Source organism: Leopardus geoffroyi, chromosome B1 (genome assembly GCF_018350155.1).
Source record: "Leopardus geoffroyi isolate Oge1 chromosome B1, O.geoffroyi_Oge1_pat1.0, whole genome shotgun sequence".
Classification (NCBI taxonomy): Eukaryota; Metazoa; Chordata; class Mammalia; order Carnivora; family Felidae; genus Leopardus; species Leopardus geoffroyi.
This window is the reverse complement of record NC_059327.1, coordinates 141272705-141291421: the sequence shown is the minus strand read 5'-3', so window position 1 is coordinate 141291421 and position 18717 is coordinate 141272705. Positions and strand designations below refer to the sequence as shown.

Below are 18717 nucleotides of genomic sequence, written 5' to 3'. Positions count from 1 at the left end.
AAACTCCACAGTAAGGAAAATTCTCAGTTTATTTCTAGATGGAAATCCCCAATTGTCACACCACATCAATCATCTGACATATAATCTGACTTCCATTGAGCTGGAATGTACTTTAAAGGTCAGGTCTCTGGATGAAGAATTTTAGCTTAGTGGGTTATGTAGCAAAGATGCCTAAATCCAGAGCACAGTTTTGGCATTGGCAGAAATAGCTTTTCTTCAAATAGCAGAGGGGAGGAAAAGTGGAAGATTATTAAACTCAAAGTCTTTTGCCTAAGCACATCTGCCTGTATCCTACTAACAAGTTGGATAAAGAAATAGAGGTTGGGATAGAACCACATTTATGGACTTTCATAGAAGGTGCATACTAGAGTCCTGCAGGCACAGCTTATTTGGCCTACATTTAAAAAATTAGAAAATGCCATATTAGAAAAAAAATTCCAGATATCTGGTTTCTCTTAATTGGAACCCCTGGCCACAGTGGGCCTGTATTCACAAGGGCAGGGTGGTGGAAAGCAGTCTAAAGCTGATAATTGGGTGCTTTATTGACACATGCTCTGTAATTTGTCATTCTCTTACATTCCCCAATGTCTTATACCCATGTTCCTTTTGCCTGCCTCATTCTGTAGGCATTGGGATTTCTGCAGATTATGAAATGGATGCAATGAGCTTTTTGTTTTAAGTGGGCAAATCTCTTTGTTAGAAGAGCGCTGGAGGAAACTCAACGCTTCCAAACAGTCGTAAACCTGCCGTTTTTCAACCTACTTTTTCAGAATGGCCTAAAGTATGAAACTAAGTATCAAAGGATGGACCTTGTAGTCCCAGCTGTGCCACTACCCAGCTGTGTGACCTTGGGCGAGTCGGTTAAGCTCTCTTGGCCAAAGGTGATGAACGGTCTGTAAATGCACTTAATACCTGTTCCGAATATCTCACACGGCTGTTGCACAGCACAGGAGATTTTAAAAAGTACTCCTAAGCAATTTTTAAACCGCAAAAACGCTTCCCAGCACAGGCGCCTGTTAACAGAGTGTGACACGGTGGCTTTAGAAGTTGGGTTACTGGAATCCGCTCTAGTTCCGTGCTGCTCCCACCTCCCACGCTCGGGGGTGGGCGAACGGAAGAAGATTCTCAGGGGAGGTCTGGAAAACTGGCTTAGAAATGCAGCGAGAAGTTCCTCAGCGGGGGTAAAGTTGTTGGCGGCATTTTTAAGTATCCAGAGCGACACACCAACTCTTAGCCGAGATCACAGACCCTGCTTCATCGCCACCGCGGGACCCAGTTCCCGCCCCACCCCCCAGCTCGAAGCTGGAGCCCCACAGGCCTGACCTGAACCCTCCTGGCCGGGACCCCCAGACCGGAGGCCCCGGACCTCGCCCAAGTTCCCAACCCCCACAATCACCTCCCCCCCCTCCACGTGACAAAAGCCGGAACCGTCACTTCCGGCGGCGCGGGTAGCGCGCCTGCGCGGGGCGCCCGGCCTCAGAGAGCGGTGGGCAGCGGCACCGCACCGCCAACGGCCGTGAGTGGCGAGCGGCGTAGGTCCAGCTCCCGCGGCGGCGCCGCTGGCTGCAGTCTTGAGGGTGTGCGGCCGGAGAGGTCCAGCCCACTCGGCGGAGGGGCCGGCCGCCCCGCCCCCTTCCCCACCTACCTCCCTGGCGCCCCCCTCCCGGGCTCGCGCTCCCGAAGCTCAGCGAGGCTGCTTGGGAGCCCGGGGTTCTCGCGGAGGCGGCGGCATCGCCCCCGCATTCGGCCCCGCCCCCTCGCGCCCCGCCCCGTCCCCGCCCTCTCCACCGCCCTCTGCGGGAGCCCGGCAGCTGCAGCGGAGCCGCGGAGCGGGCGGCGGGGTAGGGGCAGTGCGCTGGGGGAGCGCGGGATGTGAGGCTCGGCGGGCCGCAGCGCGCACGGACGGTCGGACGGGCGAGGGGCGGCGACCCCTCGCGGACGACCGGCCGCGCGCCGGGCAGAAGACTCGCTCTCTCGCTCGCCCTTGCGCGAACCCCGCGCCCTCCAGCGCGCCGGCGGGACCATGAAGAAGTTCTCTCGAATGCCCAAGTCGGAGGGCGGTGGCGGCGGCGGCGGAGCGGCGGGTGGCGCGGCCGGCGGGGTCGGGGCCGGCTCCAGCTCCGGTAGCTCGTCCGTGGGTGTCCGAGTGTTCTCGGTCGGCCGCTACCAGGTCACCCTGGAGGAGTCGCTGGCCGAAGGTACGGGCGCCTGGGGAGGCTCGGGCAGGCAGGTGAGGGAGGGCTGGGGTGTGGCGGTGGCTTCTCCCGGTCCTCGCCCGCCTCTTTCCTCGCCCTCTTGGTTTACTCTTGTCGGTTCTGCCTCCTGTGGTATGCCAGCAGGGGCTCTTAAAAAGTAGCTCGGGCTTTTTGCTCTGAAACCGGCTTTTCTCGCTGCTGGCAGCTCTGACCAGGGTACAGTTCTCTCATTACGAGTTCAAGTCATTTTCAGCCCTCCTTGACGCGAGGAAATAAATAGAAAACGTCCTAGTGAGTGATGTGGTGTCATGATTGGACCAGTGACTCATTAGAGGGTCAGATCGTGCAGGATCGAGGCTCTGTTCTGCCAGCCGAGGCTTGGGCGGGAGTAGTGCGTTGCTCTCTATCTCCAAGTCTCCACCCGCGCCCCAGGGCACAGGACCCTGCAGCCCCTGGTGTGGAGCTGGGTTTGCTTCTGCTCAGTCTTCGGTTGAAAGACAATTTATTTCTATGTGGTGCGTGTGTGCGTGTGTTGGAGTGATACTTTGCCTCAAATTCAGTTAGTAGGTTGCTTTGGGGGAGCAGGTAAACTTGAAGTCCATTTGTCCTTGTTTTTTAGTACCTTTATCAGGGTACTATTCATACCCTTTCAATATGTCTCTTTGATAGTACTTTAAAGGGTGGTCAGAAAGCAGGTTAACTTTCACTTGTGAAGTTTTGCGTTCGGTCCTTCATTATCTTTACCAGGCTATGTCAGCGGTTCCAAGTCGCTTACAAGAAAGTTTACTCCATTAAAAAAATAAGGTCCTGCACTTTAGTTTTGAATTTCTTGTGTAATTGGCTTGTAGAAAATAGTTTCTCTTATTTATTGCATGCTTCATTTGATCTTTGAGTTTTTAATTGCTGGATATTACAAAATGAATACTTTAAAAAAATCGTGAGAAATTATTTGTTGATACATGGCCCTTTTACAATTCAAGGTTAAGAGAAAAGAAATTAAAGAGTAGTTATGGTTCTCTGAAAGTCAGACGTTGATGTGGTTTGGAGACCGTAGACTGAGATTCCACTTAGGGTTTTTTGAAATGCCATAAACAGTAGCACACTAGTGCAAAAGAAAAATATGAAGGCTTTGTCTATAAAATATTTAAAGAGAAAGAAATCTTGAATTATTTGGGGATGAGTGTCATTGTTTTGCAAGACATTGCCCCTAGTAATGAGCCTAGCCTAACCTTAAAGAGGTGGGAGAAGGATCCTTAGCTTCTCAAAAGAATGAATGTATGGTGATTGGTTTTGATAGACAGATTTACTATGCTATAAAATTTCCTAGCTCCTTATTATACATGGATTTCAAATGTTGGCTTAGATTGAGTTGTGGGTTTTAAGAAGACGTGGCTATTAACTCACATGCTGTACTTGTTTCTGTGAATTCTAGTAACTAATTGAAGTGTGGCTTGAGTAGTATTAAACTCACTTTATTTCACAAAATCCCAGATCAGTCTTTTTATTTAGTAGAAAGAAAACATTGACGTTAAATCAAACTAGACTTTGGATTTGTGGCTTCTATCACTGCTCTAAACATATCCTATCATTACCCTAAGCAAGTCATTTTCAGTAAAAATTAAGTAATTTTGGAAAATGAAAATAAAAATGAATAATTTCAAAGGGGGGGTGCTCACTGAACCCCCCCCCCCCCACACACACACACACAAATTCAAGGACTAATGTTACTGTTAGAGTGTTCCACTAACTTTTGCTGTAAATTTTGTCATTTTTTTCTTAGGAAAATTCATAATTGGGTGCTAGGACAAAGTAGGAGCTGAAGAATCCCTTTTGGAAGATGGGACTCCCCCACTTAACACACCAGCTGCTGGACTAAGACTTTTATTTAGTCTTCCCTGAAGGGGAGGGGAAGCTTTCTTCCCTGTTTATTTTTTTTTTCTCTTCACACATACAGCTGAAATTGCGTATATTCAGTTTACTTTTTGATCCTGACAGTTTCTTCTTATGTAAGATCCTTAATACCCTGTCTCCTTTCCAAATAATTTAGACAATTTAGACAAGATCTTTAAGCACAAGGTCTGGTTCACATTCAAGAATGATCATTCAATAACTGAGAGATTTGTTGGGCTGTAAGATTAGGGCAAGTGGTTGTGGAAAGGCATTAGAGTTTGGAGTACCTTAATTGGGGAGAGGTATACTGTTGAGTGGGAAAAGGGGTAGAAATAAAGACAGAACTAAAAACAAACGTGATAGGTTTTACATTTTTTTGCTTTGGGTCCATGTTGTCTAAACAGGGCCAAGACTGTAGGTGCTGTGCTCTGAGGTGTTTTTGCCATGCTACTGCAAACACAGGCGTCTTGTTCACATTGACCTCTGCAGTGTGTGTGAGTCTTTAATAAATCTGGTATTCTTTCTCTCTGTCTCGTATTCTGTCTTATATTCCCCCTCCTTCTCTCTTTCTCTCTAAGTAATACATATTTATATATTTGATTCTTATTATTTACAGTAGGTATTTTTTGTAAAGTCACTGGGTAGTGAATTAGTGAATACTCAACCATTGCCCTTGGGAAATACAGACATAGATACTGCAGGCCTCTGTTCACAACATCTTTGTCAACCAGTCAATATATACCCTTGTTTTATGTGTGTTTTTGTTTAAAGACTTTATATAATATATATTGTTGTCTCATTACAACTGAACTCATGGCTAACAGCACTGTAATGCATGTCTAAAATGAAGCTTATCTAAAATGCGTATTTTCTTTGTAAGGGACATCACAACCTTCTTGAATTTCGGAGCACAAGACGACACTTTGCCATTATGCTTGGGGCCATTTTAAACTATGAAATCACCAATAAAAAGCACAAAAATGAGAAAAACATGGCACTAAACAGACCTCAAAAAGTGCTCTTGTTTATAAACAAGGCAGAACTTCACGTTGACTCCACCTGGCCTTCTCAAAATTCTCACTGCTGTGCTCATCTCCGCAAATGATCATGAAAATGCCATTGTATAGATTTTGGGATACAGATAAATTTTAGCAACTACATGAATTTATAAATATGGAATTCCCAAATAATGAGAATCAACTACATGTGTATGTATATGTTTATTATACATATACGTGTATATTTATATATTATATATTTAATTAAAAATAATTAAATCGGAGGTATATTTATATGTTATAACTGAACTGTTGGAGTAGTTTCTTCTCTGAAATATACTTTGTATCATAGTCTCTACCTAAGTATGTGTATGTTTGAAAATGCTGACACCTTGCACCTTTTTAATTCCTGCTCAGAGTTTAGAGGACTAATATCATCATAGTGGAGCATTTTCATGTTTTTTTTTTTTTTTTTTTTTTTTTTCCAAAAACAGTTTAGTTTCAGGAGTACCTGCTAACCAAATGCAGCCTTTGCCTCTAGAAATGAGGTAGAGCCATATGTTAATTTTAGCTTGAAACAGTGTCAAATTGTCAGGCACATATAATTCAATTATATTGACTGTATATAATTCAATATCATCTTTAAAGTTTTTATTAAAACGTAGGACTGGCTCTTTGGTCACATGCCTACATAGGACTTCAGTGCTCGTCAGAGGATTTAATGTTGATTGGTAACAGAAAGAAGTTGGTTCTCAAGTAGGGGACTTCTTTTTCTAAACGTGTTTGGTACAAAGTGCTTAAAGAAATGGGGAACCTGGAGGCTGGGACACTATCCATAATTTGTTGAGATAATCTAATTGTGAGGTTATGGGGGTGGGGTACGAGTGGTAGTTTGAATATGATTGCATGGGTACAACTTTCTGTCATGGGGATGGGGGTTGTTGGTACAGTCAGTACAGGTAATTGGAGGCCAGGAATTTACTACAGAATTCTGTAGAAGGAGCTCAGTAGCTCTCTTAGATAATTGCTTAGATTAGGGTGAGTTAATTTAGGCTAAGTGTTAACTGATTCTTACTGTTAATTTTACAGGAAGGTGGTAAAATACATTCGATTTTGCAATATAAATCAGTCTGAAAATGATGGATTTAAGCATGATAATTCATTTGCAGGAATTATCTGTGGCTGCCCAGTAACTTGTAAGTTGAAGTTTCTAAGAGAGGACAGAGAGAGCACAAGGGGAAGATTTAATAAAAATATTGACAACTGTTACTACTCCATAACTATTAAATGCCTTTTATGTGTCAGGCTCTGTAGTAGGCACTGTCTATACAGTGGAGAACAAAACGTATTTCTTTGTCCTTACGGAATTTACAGTCTAGTGTAGAAGATAAATATTAAGAAATCATTAAGTTAATGTAGTTAATTTTGATAATTGTCATGAGAAGAAAGCACAGGGTTTTTGTGAGAGAATAATTCAGTTTATATTGGAGGGTCAAGGAAGACCTTTTTTGGTATTTTACCAGAAATCTGAAGTATAAGAAAAGTTAGGTAAAGGCAGAGGTGTGAAGGTGGAGGTAATGTGGAGTATGAAGAGAGAGGTCTATATGTGGGTAAGAGTTTTAGGAACTGAAACATGCCCAGAGCTGCAGAGTATAATGATTCAGTCAGATGGTGGAAGGACCCAAGATGATGTTGGAAAGGTGACCAGGATCCAGGACTTTAGGATTTTAGATTTTATCTAAAAATGCAGTGGGAAGCTATTGAAATTTCAAATTAGGGCAGTGGTATGCTCTGATTTGTATTTTCACAAGATCATGGTGATTATTACATAGAGACTGGTTGAGAAGTATACAAATTAGATGGTTAAGATGGTGGCAGTGGGGATGGAGACAAACGTTACAGTGCTTAAATGGGAATACCTGGTGATGGTTTGGATTGGGGGGAGGGTATTGTAGGAACTTAAAAAAATGACTTGCTTATGCAGCTCTTGGATTGGAGGTACCATTTGTTTCTGGGAGAGTAGAGAAGGAACAGGTTTGTTTGTTTGTTTGTTTGTTTGTTTGTTTGTTTGTTTTTTTAGGGGGAAAAGGTTAGGAAGATACCCAGGAGTTCCAGACATATTTGGTTGGGATGTGTCGCAGGAAATAAATGTCAAGTGGGATCCTGAGTATATGGTCTGGTACTCAGCAGAGGTGTCTGGGCTTAGGGATAGTTTTTTTTTTGTTTTTTTAAGTTTATTCATTTTTGAGAGAGAGAGCACGAGAGAGAAGGGATGGAGGGGCAGAGAGAGAGAATCCCAAGCAGGCTCCACACACCCAGCACAGAGCCCAATGCAGGGCTGAAACTCACCAACCTTGAGATCATGATCTGAGCTGAAATCAAGAGTCAGATGCTCAACCTACTGAGCCACCCAGCTTCCCTGAGATAGGTATTTTTGATAAGTGAGCATTTGGCTGTTATTTAAAGCCCTGAGACAGGATAATGGAGGGAGAGAGTACAGAAGGAGAAGGCTCACTAAAAGACTCTGGTAGAACATTGGTCTCGTACATTAGTGTTCATCAGAATCATTTGGAGGCCTTGGTAAAACCACAGATTGCTGAGCCTGACCTCCAAGGTTTGATTTCATATGTCTGGGTAAGGCCCATAATTTTCATTTCTAACAACTGCCTCACTGATGCTGATGCTGCTGGTCCAGAAACCACACCTTGAGAACCACTGATTTAGAGTAAAAAAAGGAGCTGCCAGAGAGTTATGAAGAATACCAGGAGAATCTGATGCCTTGAAGAGGAGGGAGTGGACAATTTGAGAGTCATCTTGATCATGTTGTTTGGCCAGGCACTCACAGTTCTTCATGCTTAGCTTTTTTTTTTTTTTTAAGATTTTATTTTTAAGCAATGTCTACACCCAACGCGTGGGGCTCAAAATCAGGCTGTTTCCTGATAATACTCTTTGCTCCAGCTACAGTATGCTCCATTCCCTGTTGTTCTGTGACTGAATCTGGTATCTTGCCTATCACTACCTTTGCCTGTGTAATCCTAGTTGTCTAACTGCTACTTATGATCACTGCCTTCTTCCTGAAGACATTTGTAGCTATTTATTTGCTTTTTTCCCCTCCCTCTTCACATTTAATCTTTTGTTTTGAGATACAATTATGGAAGCACGTGGAAACACTAAGGTGGTTATTGTTCCTGTCTCATTTCCCCTAGCAGATAGTAAAATTCTTGAGGCTAGAAGTACTATTAATTGCTTTTTGAATCACACAGATTGCTGTGTCATATCATGGACCTTCAAATTCTTTTCAAAGGAAATGATTTTTTGGCTTTTTTTTTTTTTTTTTTTTTTTTGTAATGAATCCAGATGGAGTTCTTCAATAGAATTTAAGACCTATTTACAAGTTGAGAAGCACCAGTGAAGGGCTCTTTATTTCTTGTCCCATCAAAGGTCTTCTGCTTAGGTCAGGGGACCCTGAATTTTCTCCATTGGTGAAAGAAGACTTTGTTTTGTTTTGTTTTGAAACCTGCACATGCATGTTCACAGCAGCTTTATTCATCAGTCAAAAGCTAGAAACAGAAGGAGTCAACATCATAGTGGCAGAAGATGTACCTTTTTTCTTTTAAATGTGAGATTTATTTTTAAAAAATTTAATTCCAATATAGTTAACATATAGTGTTATATCAGTTTCAAGTGTACAATACAGTGATCCAGCAGTTCCCTACAGGTGAAGACAAACTTGAAGACAAAGTTTAAGGCAAAGTGTCATTTCTGTTAGCTTCCTTGAAACAACAAAGAACAGTTGGATGCCCCTTTATAGTTATTTTTCACTGTTGACATATTTTTCTTTATTTAGCAAAGGTGGCTAAGTTTAAAAAAGAAAAGTATTGTTACATGCAATTATGAAATTTTTTAAAATTTTACTTATTTTTTAAAATGTTTATTATTTTTGAGAGAGAGTGAGCATGAGTGGTGGAGGGGCAGAGAGGGGGAGAGAGAGAATCCTAAGCAGGCTCTGAGCTGTCAGCATGGAGCCTGAGTGAGGCTTGAACTCATGAATCCGTGAGATCATGACTTGAGCCTAAGTCAGACACTTAACTGAGCCACCCAGGCACTCAATGAAATTGTTTTATATTGTATAATTGATTTTGACAGTGAGCTTTTTGAGGGCAGGATCTTATTTATCTCTGTATCTTCAGTATTTTGTCCAGCAATTTTGTTTTTGTTGTTGTTGTTGAATTAAACTCTCAAGGAAGCATTGCTTCCTTTTTTATAACATGGAGTTAATATTTGTTATGGAGATTAAAAGGTAAACTGTGATATTAACACGATAATGTGTGACAGTACCTAACCATACATGCCAAGTCTTTCAATAAATGTAGGCCAGTTTTAGGTTCAGATTTGGTTATAAGCTTTCAGTGAAATCTGCTTTTGGAATTATAGTAACTTGCTTGTAGTTTAGGTATTAAATTTATCCTGAATTGAGTATCACATTTATGTTTGTAAAAAATTTGAATTATTTTAATGAGATAATTATTTTATAGCATTTAGCCACGTACAGTTTTTAAGTTTCAATCAGTTATATAGAATAGCAGCGTATGCTTTGACAATGAAATGAAAGTGATTTGTAGCATTACTAACACATGCTTCTCTTTCAAATTATGTTATCACAGGGATAGCTCTTTGGTTACAATTTTAATTGCTGTGTTTTCTCTAGAGGTGGCAGTTTTATTCAAGGGCAAGATACACTAAGGCAATTCCCAATTTTCAATTTTTTGAAACCAGTATAGTGGAAATTATATATTATCTCCAAAAATGGTTCTCAATTGCACCGACATCAAATTTCTTTGCTTTCAGCTGTCATCAGCTTTGTGTGGTTAATATTGACTTGCTCATGCTGAGCAGTTTGGAAAGGTTGTCTTTGAATATTTAAAAAATAATAGAAATAAATTAATGTTTGTTGGCATTTTTCCCTTATGGGGTCTTCAGGAGGGGAAAAATACAAAAGGTACTTGATGTTGTTTATATTAAGGAACATAACTAGAAGGTGGAATTATTGTTTGTCCTTAGATTGATTTTGGACCTTCTTTAGTGTTCTTTACTCATCCTGTAGATTCTCTTGGTTCTCTTTCATCCTTTCTTTTCCTCCTTTTTGGGCAAAACTTGAAGTAGAACATAAACATTTATTAGAATCTATATGGTAGCTATCAAAATGATTAAAGGCTTGACTTGGAATTCTGAAATTAGGAGTCTTGAGTGACGATTTCAAAGCTACAGAAAGGTTTCATCACAGAGTTGAGACTGTTTATTCCGTGCTTTTATCATACCTCCATCCATCTGGTGAACAATTTGTCTACCCACAAGCCTACTATTTTTAGGAAACTTGAGTTGGGAAGTTGAGTGGTTAATGACTGAGCTGTTTTAAATAGTTGGGCATTTAGTTAATTTGGAGATTCTCTTGTCTGTGTGTATCATCTTTACAAATGAGATCAGTCAGCACATTTCTGCTAACAATTTGTGTCTCTTTGAAGGAGAGTGGTTGTTAGGCTTTTTACAGATATGCTTTCTTACGGAATTTTTGGTTTATCCTAGTCTTGTAGAATTCCAGTAAAGTTTAAGGGCATAGTTTGGGATGTAGCCTTTAGAGAGGCATTTTGCAGTGAATATTAGTTTTATTTTTTAAATTTTCAAATGTCTTTACTTTTTATTTTTGTGTGAGAGAGATATATAGAGTTGAGCAGGGCAGGGGCAGAGGGAGGAAGACACAGAATCTGAAGCAGGCTCCAGGCTCAGAGCTGTCAGCACAGAGCCTGATGTGGGGGCTCCAACTCACAAACCCTGAGATCCTGACCTGAGCCGAAGTCTGACCCTTAACTGAGCCAGCCAGGTGCCCCGCAGTGAATATTATTTTAAAATTTGAAACAGTTGTTGCTACTAGTTTGCCTATTTTAACATTTCATTAAATCTTTGAATTGATGTCTTCTTGGAGGCAACTGTTAAAAACAGGCAAAGCTGGGAGTTGGGCCAGCTGATATTCCCAGTTACGCCACTAATTTGCATTGTGACACTGTGACCTCTGTTTCCTCAAGAAAAAAAATGAAGTGGATGAAGATGAATCTGTAACATCTTTTTCCATTTTAGCATTCTCTGATTCTATGTAACTGATCCTTATTGCTCCTCTGATAAAAGAGGAGCATCGGAAAGGAGGGATAAAGATGAACAATTCTAAGATTGAGGCCATAATGACAGGATTGTGTGTGATAATCATGCATTTGAGTTCTTTGACAAGCTTCAGTATAGATTAGTAATTTTATCCCACAGTATACCATTATTTCTTAATCATTGTGAAAAATTCTTTTCTAGGAAGTTGCCTTTTGTAGTACACCTTGAGATAAGGGGACAGTCACTCAAAATCATGTGGCATTTCAGAGTACTATTTAGTTTCAGAGGATATGCCACCTTAATTGGTTCTTTTGTTATTTTAATAGTTTGTGTTCTTCAGGTGATTCATAACCTGTGTATTTTGGAGGGCATCTGAAAGTGAAGAAATTTTCATGTTTTTCAGGTTTTTATTTGGAAAAATGTGTAAGGAAGGGTTATGACAGTGCTTGCTCTGAGCTCTTTATTGGATAGAAAGCTTACCCATGAGATGTGTGATGAGTCCGTTACTTTTTGTTTCCAGTGCTGTCAATTCTAGTTTGGGTCCTTAATCCTTCTCAGAGAATTATGTTCTCATGCAGACTGTTCTTCCCCTTGTAGGCTCTCGACTCCCAAATCAGCTCTTGTATTCCTTTCAGTTTTTCTTCCTGAAATGGACTTCTGATCATTTGCCTAACCATGTGAATACACGTGAAATACAAACTTGTTACCGTGGGATTGGAGGCCGTCTGCAGTGTGACCCCAACTCCCCTCTAGTCTTAATCTCTGGCTGTAACCTAGGTGTGTGTTACTGCACATGCACTTGATATTTTCTACACTTTGCTCTTGCTTTTTCATTCCTGTTTGTTACCTTATGTTGTTACATTGCCTAGAATGCAGACACCTGGCTCCCCACTATTGAAATGTATCTTGCAGGATACATTTACATATATAGTTACTTTCTTGCAGTCTTTATTTTTCTATGAAACCCTACTCACAACCAAATGGGTGTAATTATTATGCCTTCCTTTGATGCTCTGTATAGCAACTGTTGCTTATATTGCACTTACTTTTCACAGCTTTGCTCTAGTCCAAGAAAACGTATAATAAAAAGTTTCCTTTACTGCAAGATTTAAAGTTCCATTAAGATTTGGCTTGTACTCATCTTTTTTTCTCTAGCAGTGCTTTACTCATGATAGGTATTCAGTACATTTGTAAGAGATTTAGTTTTCAAATTGAAAAGCAGCCAGAAGGCCTCTAAACATATAAGACAACTGGATAACAACCATGTTTGACATATCCAACAGTTTAGTTGGTATTTAGGAGCAGGTTGGCCCTGTTTTTCAAGGTACGTCCTTATATGGAAACTAAAATAAGTAGATAGAGATATTTGATGGTAATGTTGGTACATTATCTCGGTAAATGAAAAAAATACTACCGGTTTTATTTTTGGGTTCCTGGCATGTTTCATTTCTGTAGTGATTACACAAATAGTACATCTTTGTTTTATGGATACTGCATTGCTCTTCTTACTAGTGTAACTCAAAAATGTTCTAGCCTGAGTTCCCTTGACCCATGTCATCTTTAAAGAAAGCCAGTACTGTGGGGCAGAGAGGGCAAACTGAACAGGCCTAAAGTATGTGCTCTGAATACCGATTCTTAAAGTAACAATATTGGAGATGGTCAACTGGCTATGGCTTTTGAGTGGTTGATAGTTACCAAGGCTTAATGGGACAACTGGTATGTAAGAGAATGAGAGATTAGGAAGAAGGGGATCTTATATCTTTAATGCTCTGGGGAAGAAAATACTCGATTATTACTCTAAGGGACCCCTCTAACCAGTGTGTATGGTATTGGGGGTGCTTTTCTAGTTAGAGACACATTCAGTTTTCTTTTTGATTAGGGAATTTGTAAGCCTGGAGTAGCAGATCAGAGGGTAGCAACTGAGTCTTTATGCAGTTTTGTTAATAACTGATCATTATCACACTCAGCATTCTTCTGTTCCTCCTTTGGTTTTGTGGAAGAGAGGTTTCTAACACACCACTTGTCTTGCCTAATTGCTGTGTTTACTTATTTTCCTTAATTTTTTATGGCTGGGTCATTGTTAAGACTGGCTGGAGCTTTTTACATACTTAAGTATTCTCTTTTGAATGAGATTGTCAGTGGTTAGTCTAAATTTTATTATTCATTCTGGAATCATTAAGATACTAGTATTAAAATGACTTACATGTAATATAGTAAAATATTTTGCTTAATGAATGTTGTCAGGACTCCTTTACTAGGGGAGTGGGATTATGCATCACTGGCCATGACCCACTTTCTCATTCTCTGGCCTGCATAGCAGAATCTCTCCTACTGAATGTTAATGGTCTATTCTTTGTATACAAAAAAATGATGCCACTGACTCATGATCAGTAGGACATGTGTTTTGAGTTATTTTTCCAGAAGTAGGATGGCTATATGCTCTCTGTGCATAGGCTTTTAATAGTCTTTTCTGTGAGCAATAATAGAAGATTGTTTGTAAGATAGTGAACTTGTGTTGTAAGTAATAATGTAGACCTGAGAAGGTTTTGTTTTGTTTTGTTTTGTCTTGTTTTGTTTTGTTTTCTTACCAACTAGCCTAGTTCAAATCCCAGTGAATAGTTAACTGGGTTTTTAAATCTGTTAATTTTTTATCTTTCAGTAAAATCCAAAGGAGAAATTCTAAGGATCTCAATCCAAACTGATATATACTTTAAAACATATTGGGGCACCTAGGTGGCTCAGTATGTTAAACATCCAACTTCAGCTCAGGTCATGATCTCACAGTTTGTGAATTCAGGCCCCACGTCGGGCTCTGCACTGACAGCTCAGAGCCTGGAGCTTGCCTCAAATTCTGTGTCTCCCCCTCTCTCTGCCCCTCCCCTGCTTGTGTTCTCTCTCTCTCTCTCTCTCTCTCTCTCTCTCTCTCTCTCTTTCAAAAGTAAATAAATAAACATTAAAAAAAATAAAGCATTCTGAAGCTAGCTGTTACGGATTTTGTTGTTCAGCTCACTGAAGTGAGAACTTAAGAAATGTTGAAAATCTGGGGTGCTGGCTGGCTCACTCAGTTAAGCATCTGACTCTTGATTTTGGCTTAGGTCATGATCTCATGTTTGTGGGTTCAAGCCCTGCGTTGGGCTCTGCACTGACAGAGTGGAGCCTGCTTGGGAGTTTTTCTCTCTTCCTCTCTCTCTCTCTGCCCCTCCCCCGCTCTCATGCGCATGTGCACGCACACTCTCTCTCAAAAATAAACATTAAAAAAGGATGTAAAAAGTTGAATATCCATGGATTTTTAAAAAAGTATGTGTTTGTTTATGTCACTCTGCTGATAGTACTCTGTCCATAAGGAATGTTGGAGTTTGCATGCTATAATGTTCAAAGTTGATGTAACTAATGTCCATAAATTTCTCGTATGAGAAACTCATGTTACGGATTTAAGGTTCATATTTGTTCTCACCTTAGAGTAGCATCTGTCTTTTGTTAGTAAAGGCTATATGTATTTTAAAAAGTTATGATGGGCCATTATGGATATTGTGGGCTCAGTTCATTGATTTTTACTTTTTGGAAGGCTAAATATAGGAGTGGGGGTGATGGGTGGTGTACAAGAATCTGAATTGAGGGTAAGACCTTCTCAGCTTCCTTAAATATATTATAAAATATAATTCTTAAATATTATAAAATATTCTTAAATATTATACTAACTGGTGTTATTGGACTAACAGTCTTTCTTTTATTTATTTAAAAAAAAATTTTTTTTAACGTTTATTTATTTTTGAGACAGAGAGAGACAGAGCATGAACGGGGGAGGGGCAGAGAGAGAGGGAGACACAGAATCCGGAAGCAGGCTCCAGGCTCTGAGCCATCAGCCCAGAGCCCGACGGAGGGGCTCAAACTCATGGACCCTGAGATCCTGACCTGAGCTGAAGTCGGACGCTTAATCGACTGAGCCACCCAGGCGCCCCACAGTCTTTCTTTTAAAATGCTAGTGAATCATTCATTAAATTTCCCGTAATTGTAGCTTCAGTTCCCTCATTTAACTGGGAGAAAGTGGAGTAAGTGATGGCCCCAAAGTCACACTGTTAGTGTTGGTTGTGGAGGGAGGAATTTAGGTCTCATGACTTTAATCTAGCACTCTTTCCACTACATGTCGCCTCCTTAATTGACTCCTGTGCACATACCGGCCCTGGCTTTTGATTGGAGGAGGGACTTCGAGCAAGTGTAAAGGACTAGGGGACTTTTAATATTCTGGAGGCAGCTGGACTATTAATGGGTGTCTGCATAGTCTGAGGTGTAAGGAGGTATTCCCATCCTCTTTTGAGTTAAAGCTTTCCCTCTTTGCTTTTTCCTAAGGCCATCAAACCAGTTGTTTGAGTTGTCAACAGTTGTTTAAGATGACAGGATTAATTTTAAGAAGTTTAAAATGCAGCTTCCCCCAAATGAGGCTGTTGTCTCCGTGTAGAAAGGTTTGATAGTAAATGAAATAATGTTTGTGAACTGTAAAGTAAGTAGTATAAAATCATATAACTTTAGCTTCTTCAGTTGAATGTAGCATCACAATATCTAGGACTTCATAGAGAGCAAAGAGAGTGAAAAGAAGAAAATAGCTCAGCTCTTCTACTTCTTTATGTTCCTAGTTCAAGGTTATGGAGCTTTAAGGCATAGTGCTGTAATATCAAGTCCCTTTTTTGCATTTCATTTAACAAATTTGTGCTACATGTATTTAAAATAAAAAGGAACAAGGTTCCATCAGATTTTTATTTTATTAGATCATAGCGCAGAGGCATTAGACTTACACCTGGAACACAACTTCTGAGTGTTTGCAGAGAAATAAGTGCTTATGGCATCATACAACAATTTTCTTAAAAATGACATGACATTGCTTCTGTGATACATGTGGCATATTTTTGTACACATGCAAGTGAAAAGTTAGAATAGTTCTTGATATATGATTTATAAGTATTAAAAGAACATTTCTTAATCTTTTTCATAAAATGATGGAATTATCCCCATTGTTATCAAGAAGCGTATATCTAGTGTCTATATTTTTCTGAGTAAGAGAGCTTTTTTAAAAAAGTTGAGGTATAATTGACATAAACATTAGTTTCATGTGTACAATGTAATGACTGCATATTTTTATAAATTGTGAAATGATCACAATAAGTCTGATTAACATCTGTCATACACTTTTAACATAGTTATATATATATTTTTTTCTTGTGATGAGAACTTTGGAGATCTACTCTTTAGCAACTTTCAAAGATAGAATACAGTATTAACTATAGTTGCCATGCTGTACATTTCATCCTCAGGACTTAGAGCTTTTTTATGTCAGAGTATATTCCCCTAGCCCCCCATTCTACCCCTAACATTTGTTTCTTCTTTATTTCCAATTTTAGAGGCTGTGTCCCTGATTATCTAATCTGTCTTGTTTCTTCCTCTCAGTTACCTGGTTCTTCTTCTATTCTCTACTTGTTCTTTAATACTTAACTATATCTCATTTCTGCTCAGCATGTAGGCCCGTTTATTTCTCTCATCTTAAAAGGTAAAACAAAAACAGAACTATGTGATCTTTTGTGTCTCTTTTTTTCTGTCATTACTTAGCTTTTCTAAAAGAGTATGCTTCAGTAATGGTTCTCAAAATACTGTGTGTGGGCCTCAGGGGAAAGGATCCCCAAGGCTTTTTGAGGAGAACTTTCAGGTCAAAAACTATTTTAATGATACTACCAGGACGGAATTGCCTTTTGCACTGTATTGACATTTGCGTTGATGGTTCAAAAACAATAGTGGTGTAACCTTCTAGTACCTTAACACAAATCAAACTGTATTGATAGTCACTGTATTCTTCACCATCATGTGCACTCAGTGTTTTTTTTTTTTTAATGCCAGTTTCTTTTAAGAACATCCTTGATGAAGCTGTAAAAGTTCTATCAATCTTGGCCCCTTAAGTATATCTTTTTTTTGATTGCGGTAAAATATATGTAATATAAAATTTACCATTTTGACCATATTTTTCATTTTGTCCCTAAATATTTACTTTTGAGAGAGAGAAAATGGGCACGTGCCAGCGTGTGAGCAGGGGAGGGGCAGAGACAGAGAGAGAGAAACCCAAGTAGGCTCTGCTTAGCTCGGACCCACGAACTGTGAGATGACCTCAGCTGAAACCAAGAGTTGGACACTTAACCAACTGAGCCACCCAGGAGCCCCAACTGTATTTTTCATTTTTAAGTTTATAGTTGAGTAAGTAGCATTAAGTACATTCACATTGTTATGTGACCATCACCACTATCCATCTCCAGAACTTTTTTGTTTTCTCTAATTGAAATTCAGTACCTGTTAACCAGTAGGTTAATATCCTCTTTTTCCCAGCCTGTGGTAAACACTATTCTACTTTCTGTCTCAATGAATTTGAGTATTCTAAGTACCTCTTATAAGTGGAATCATAACAATATTTGGCCTTTTGTGTCTGGCATATTTCACTTGGAAAACGTCTTTAAGGCTCATCCATGTTGTAACATGTATCAGAATTTCCCTTTTAAGTCTGAATAATCAATCCATTGTGTCTATCACATATTGTTTATTCATCCATCAGTAGACACATTTGGGTTGTTTTTGGCTATTGTGAACAACGCTTCTATGAATATGGGCACACAAATATCTGCTCAAGTCCCTGCTTTCAGTTCTTTTTGGTATATACCCAGAAATGGAATGTGATACTTCTGTGTTTAATTTTTTGAGGAACAGCATATTGTTTTCCATAGTAGCTGAATTTTAAAAAATTCCCACCAGCAATGCACAGAGGTTCCAGTTTCTCCACATTCTCACTAAAACTTGATATTTTATGTTTTTTTAAAATTTTATAATAACCATTCTAATGGGTGTGAAGTGGTATTTCATTGCAGTTTTGATTTGTATTTTCCTCAATGTGGTGTTGAACATCTTTTCATGTGCTTATTGTTGGCCATTTTTTTTTTTTTTTTAATTTTTTTTTTTTTCAACGTTTATTTATTTTTGGGACAGAGGGAGACAGAGCATGAATGGGGGAGGGGCAGAGAGAGAGGGAGACACAGAATCGGAAACAGGCTCCAGGCTCTGAGCCATCAGCCCAGAGCCTGACGCGGGGCTCGAACTCACGGACCGCGAGATCGTGACCTGGCTGAGGTCGGACGCTTAACCGACTGCGCCACCCAGGTGCCCCTATTGTTGGCCATTTGTAAGTACACATCTTTTTACTGTGTGATGAAATGGCAAGTGTACATAAAGCACTGCTGCATAATGAAGTATGGTGGTATCATTGAGGAAGAGCACTTGGGTGTTTGAGTTGTGCCCTGGACTAGCTGCTTTTTCCATGGAACACCATTTTTATGTGAAAGAATGACTGACAGGCCGTGGTTCATTTATTTGGGTATTCGCTAGACATTTTCTCTATTAAGTAAGGCTGTCACATCAAGGAAGACACCTGACAGATACATTAATAATGGACTTTC

The 18717-nt window shown here is 39.9% G+C and overlaps 1 protein-coding gene and 1 long non-coding RNA gene across 7 annotated transcripts in view; one reads left to right on the top strand and one right to left on the bottom strand.

Moving 5' to 3' along the window:
* The window catches only part of LOC123595799, a 43374-nt gene extending 41567 nt beyond the window's left edge, over positions 1-1807 (bottom strand). The window contains exon 1 of one of the 2 annotated variants that reach the window (XR_006711382.1): positions 1646-1807. This is a non-coding gene — a long non-coding RNA (uncharacterized LOC123595799). The remainder of the gene's footprint in view (positions 1-1645) is intronic. The other variant, XR_006711381.1, reaches the window with a different exon arrangement.
* Positions 1808-1814: 7 nt separating this feature from the next.
* The window catches only part of BMP2K (BMP2 inducible kinase), a 130993-nt gene continuing 114090 nt past the window's right edge, over positions 1815-18717 (top strand). For all 5 annotated transcript variants that reach the window (XM_045473633.1, XM_045473631.1, XM_045473632.1 and 2 more), the window contains exon 1: positions 1815-2198. In XM_045473633.1, coding sequence (XP_045329589.1) covers positions 2024-2198 — 175 coding nt within the window. In that variant the 5' untranslated portion in view covers positions 1815-2023. The remainder of the gene's footprint in view (positions 2199-18717) is intronic.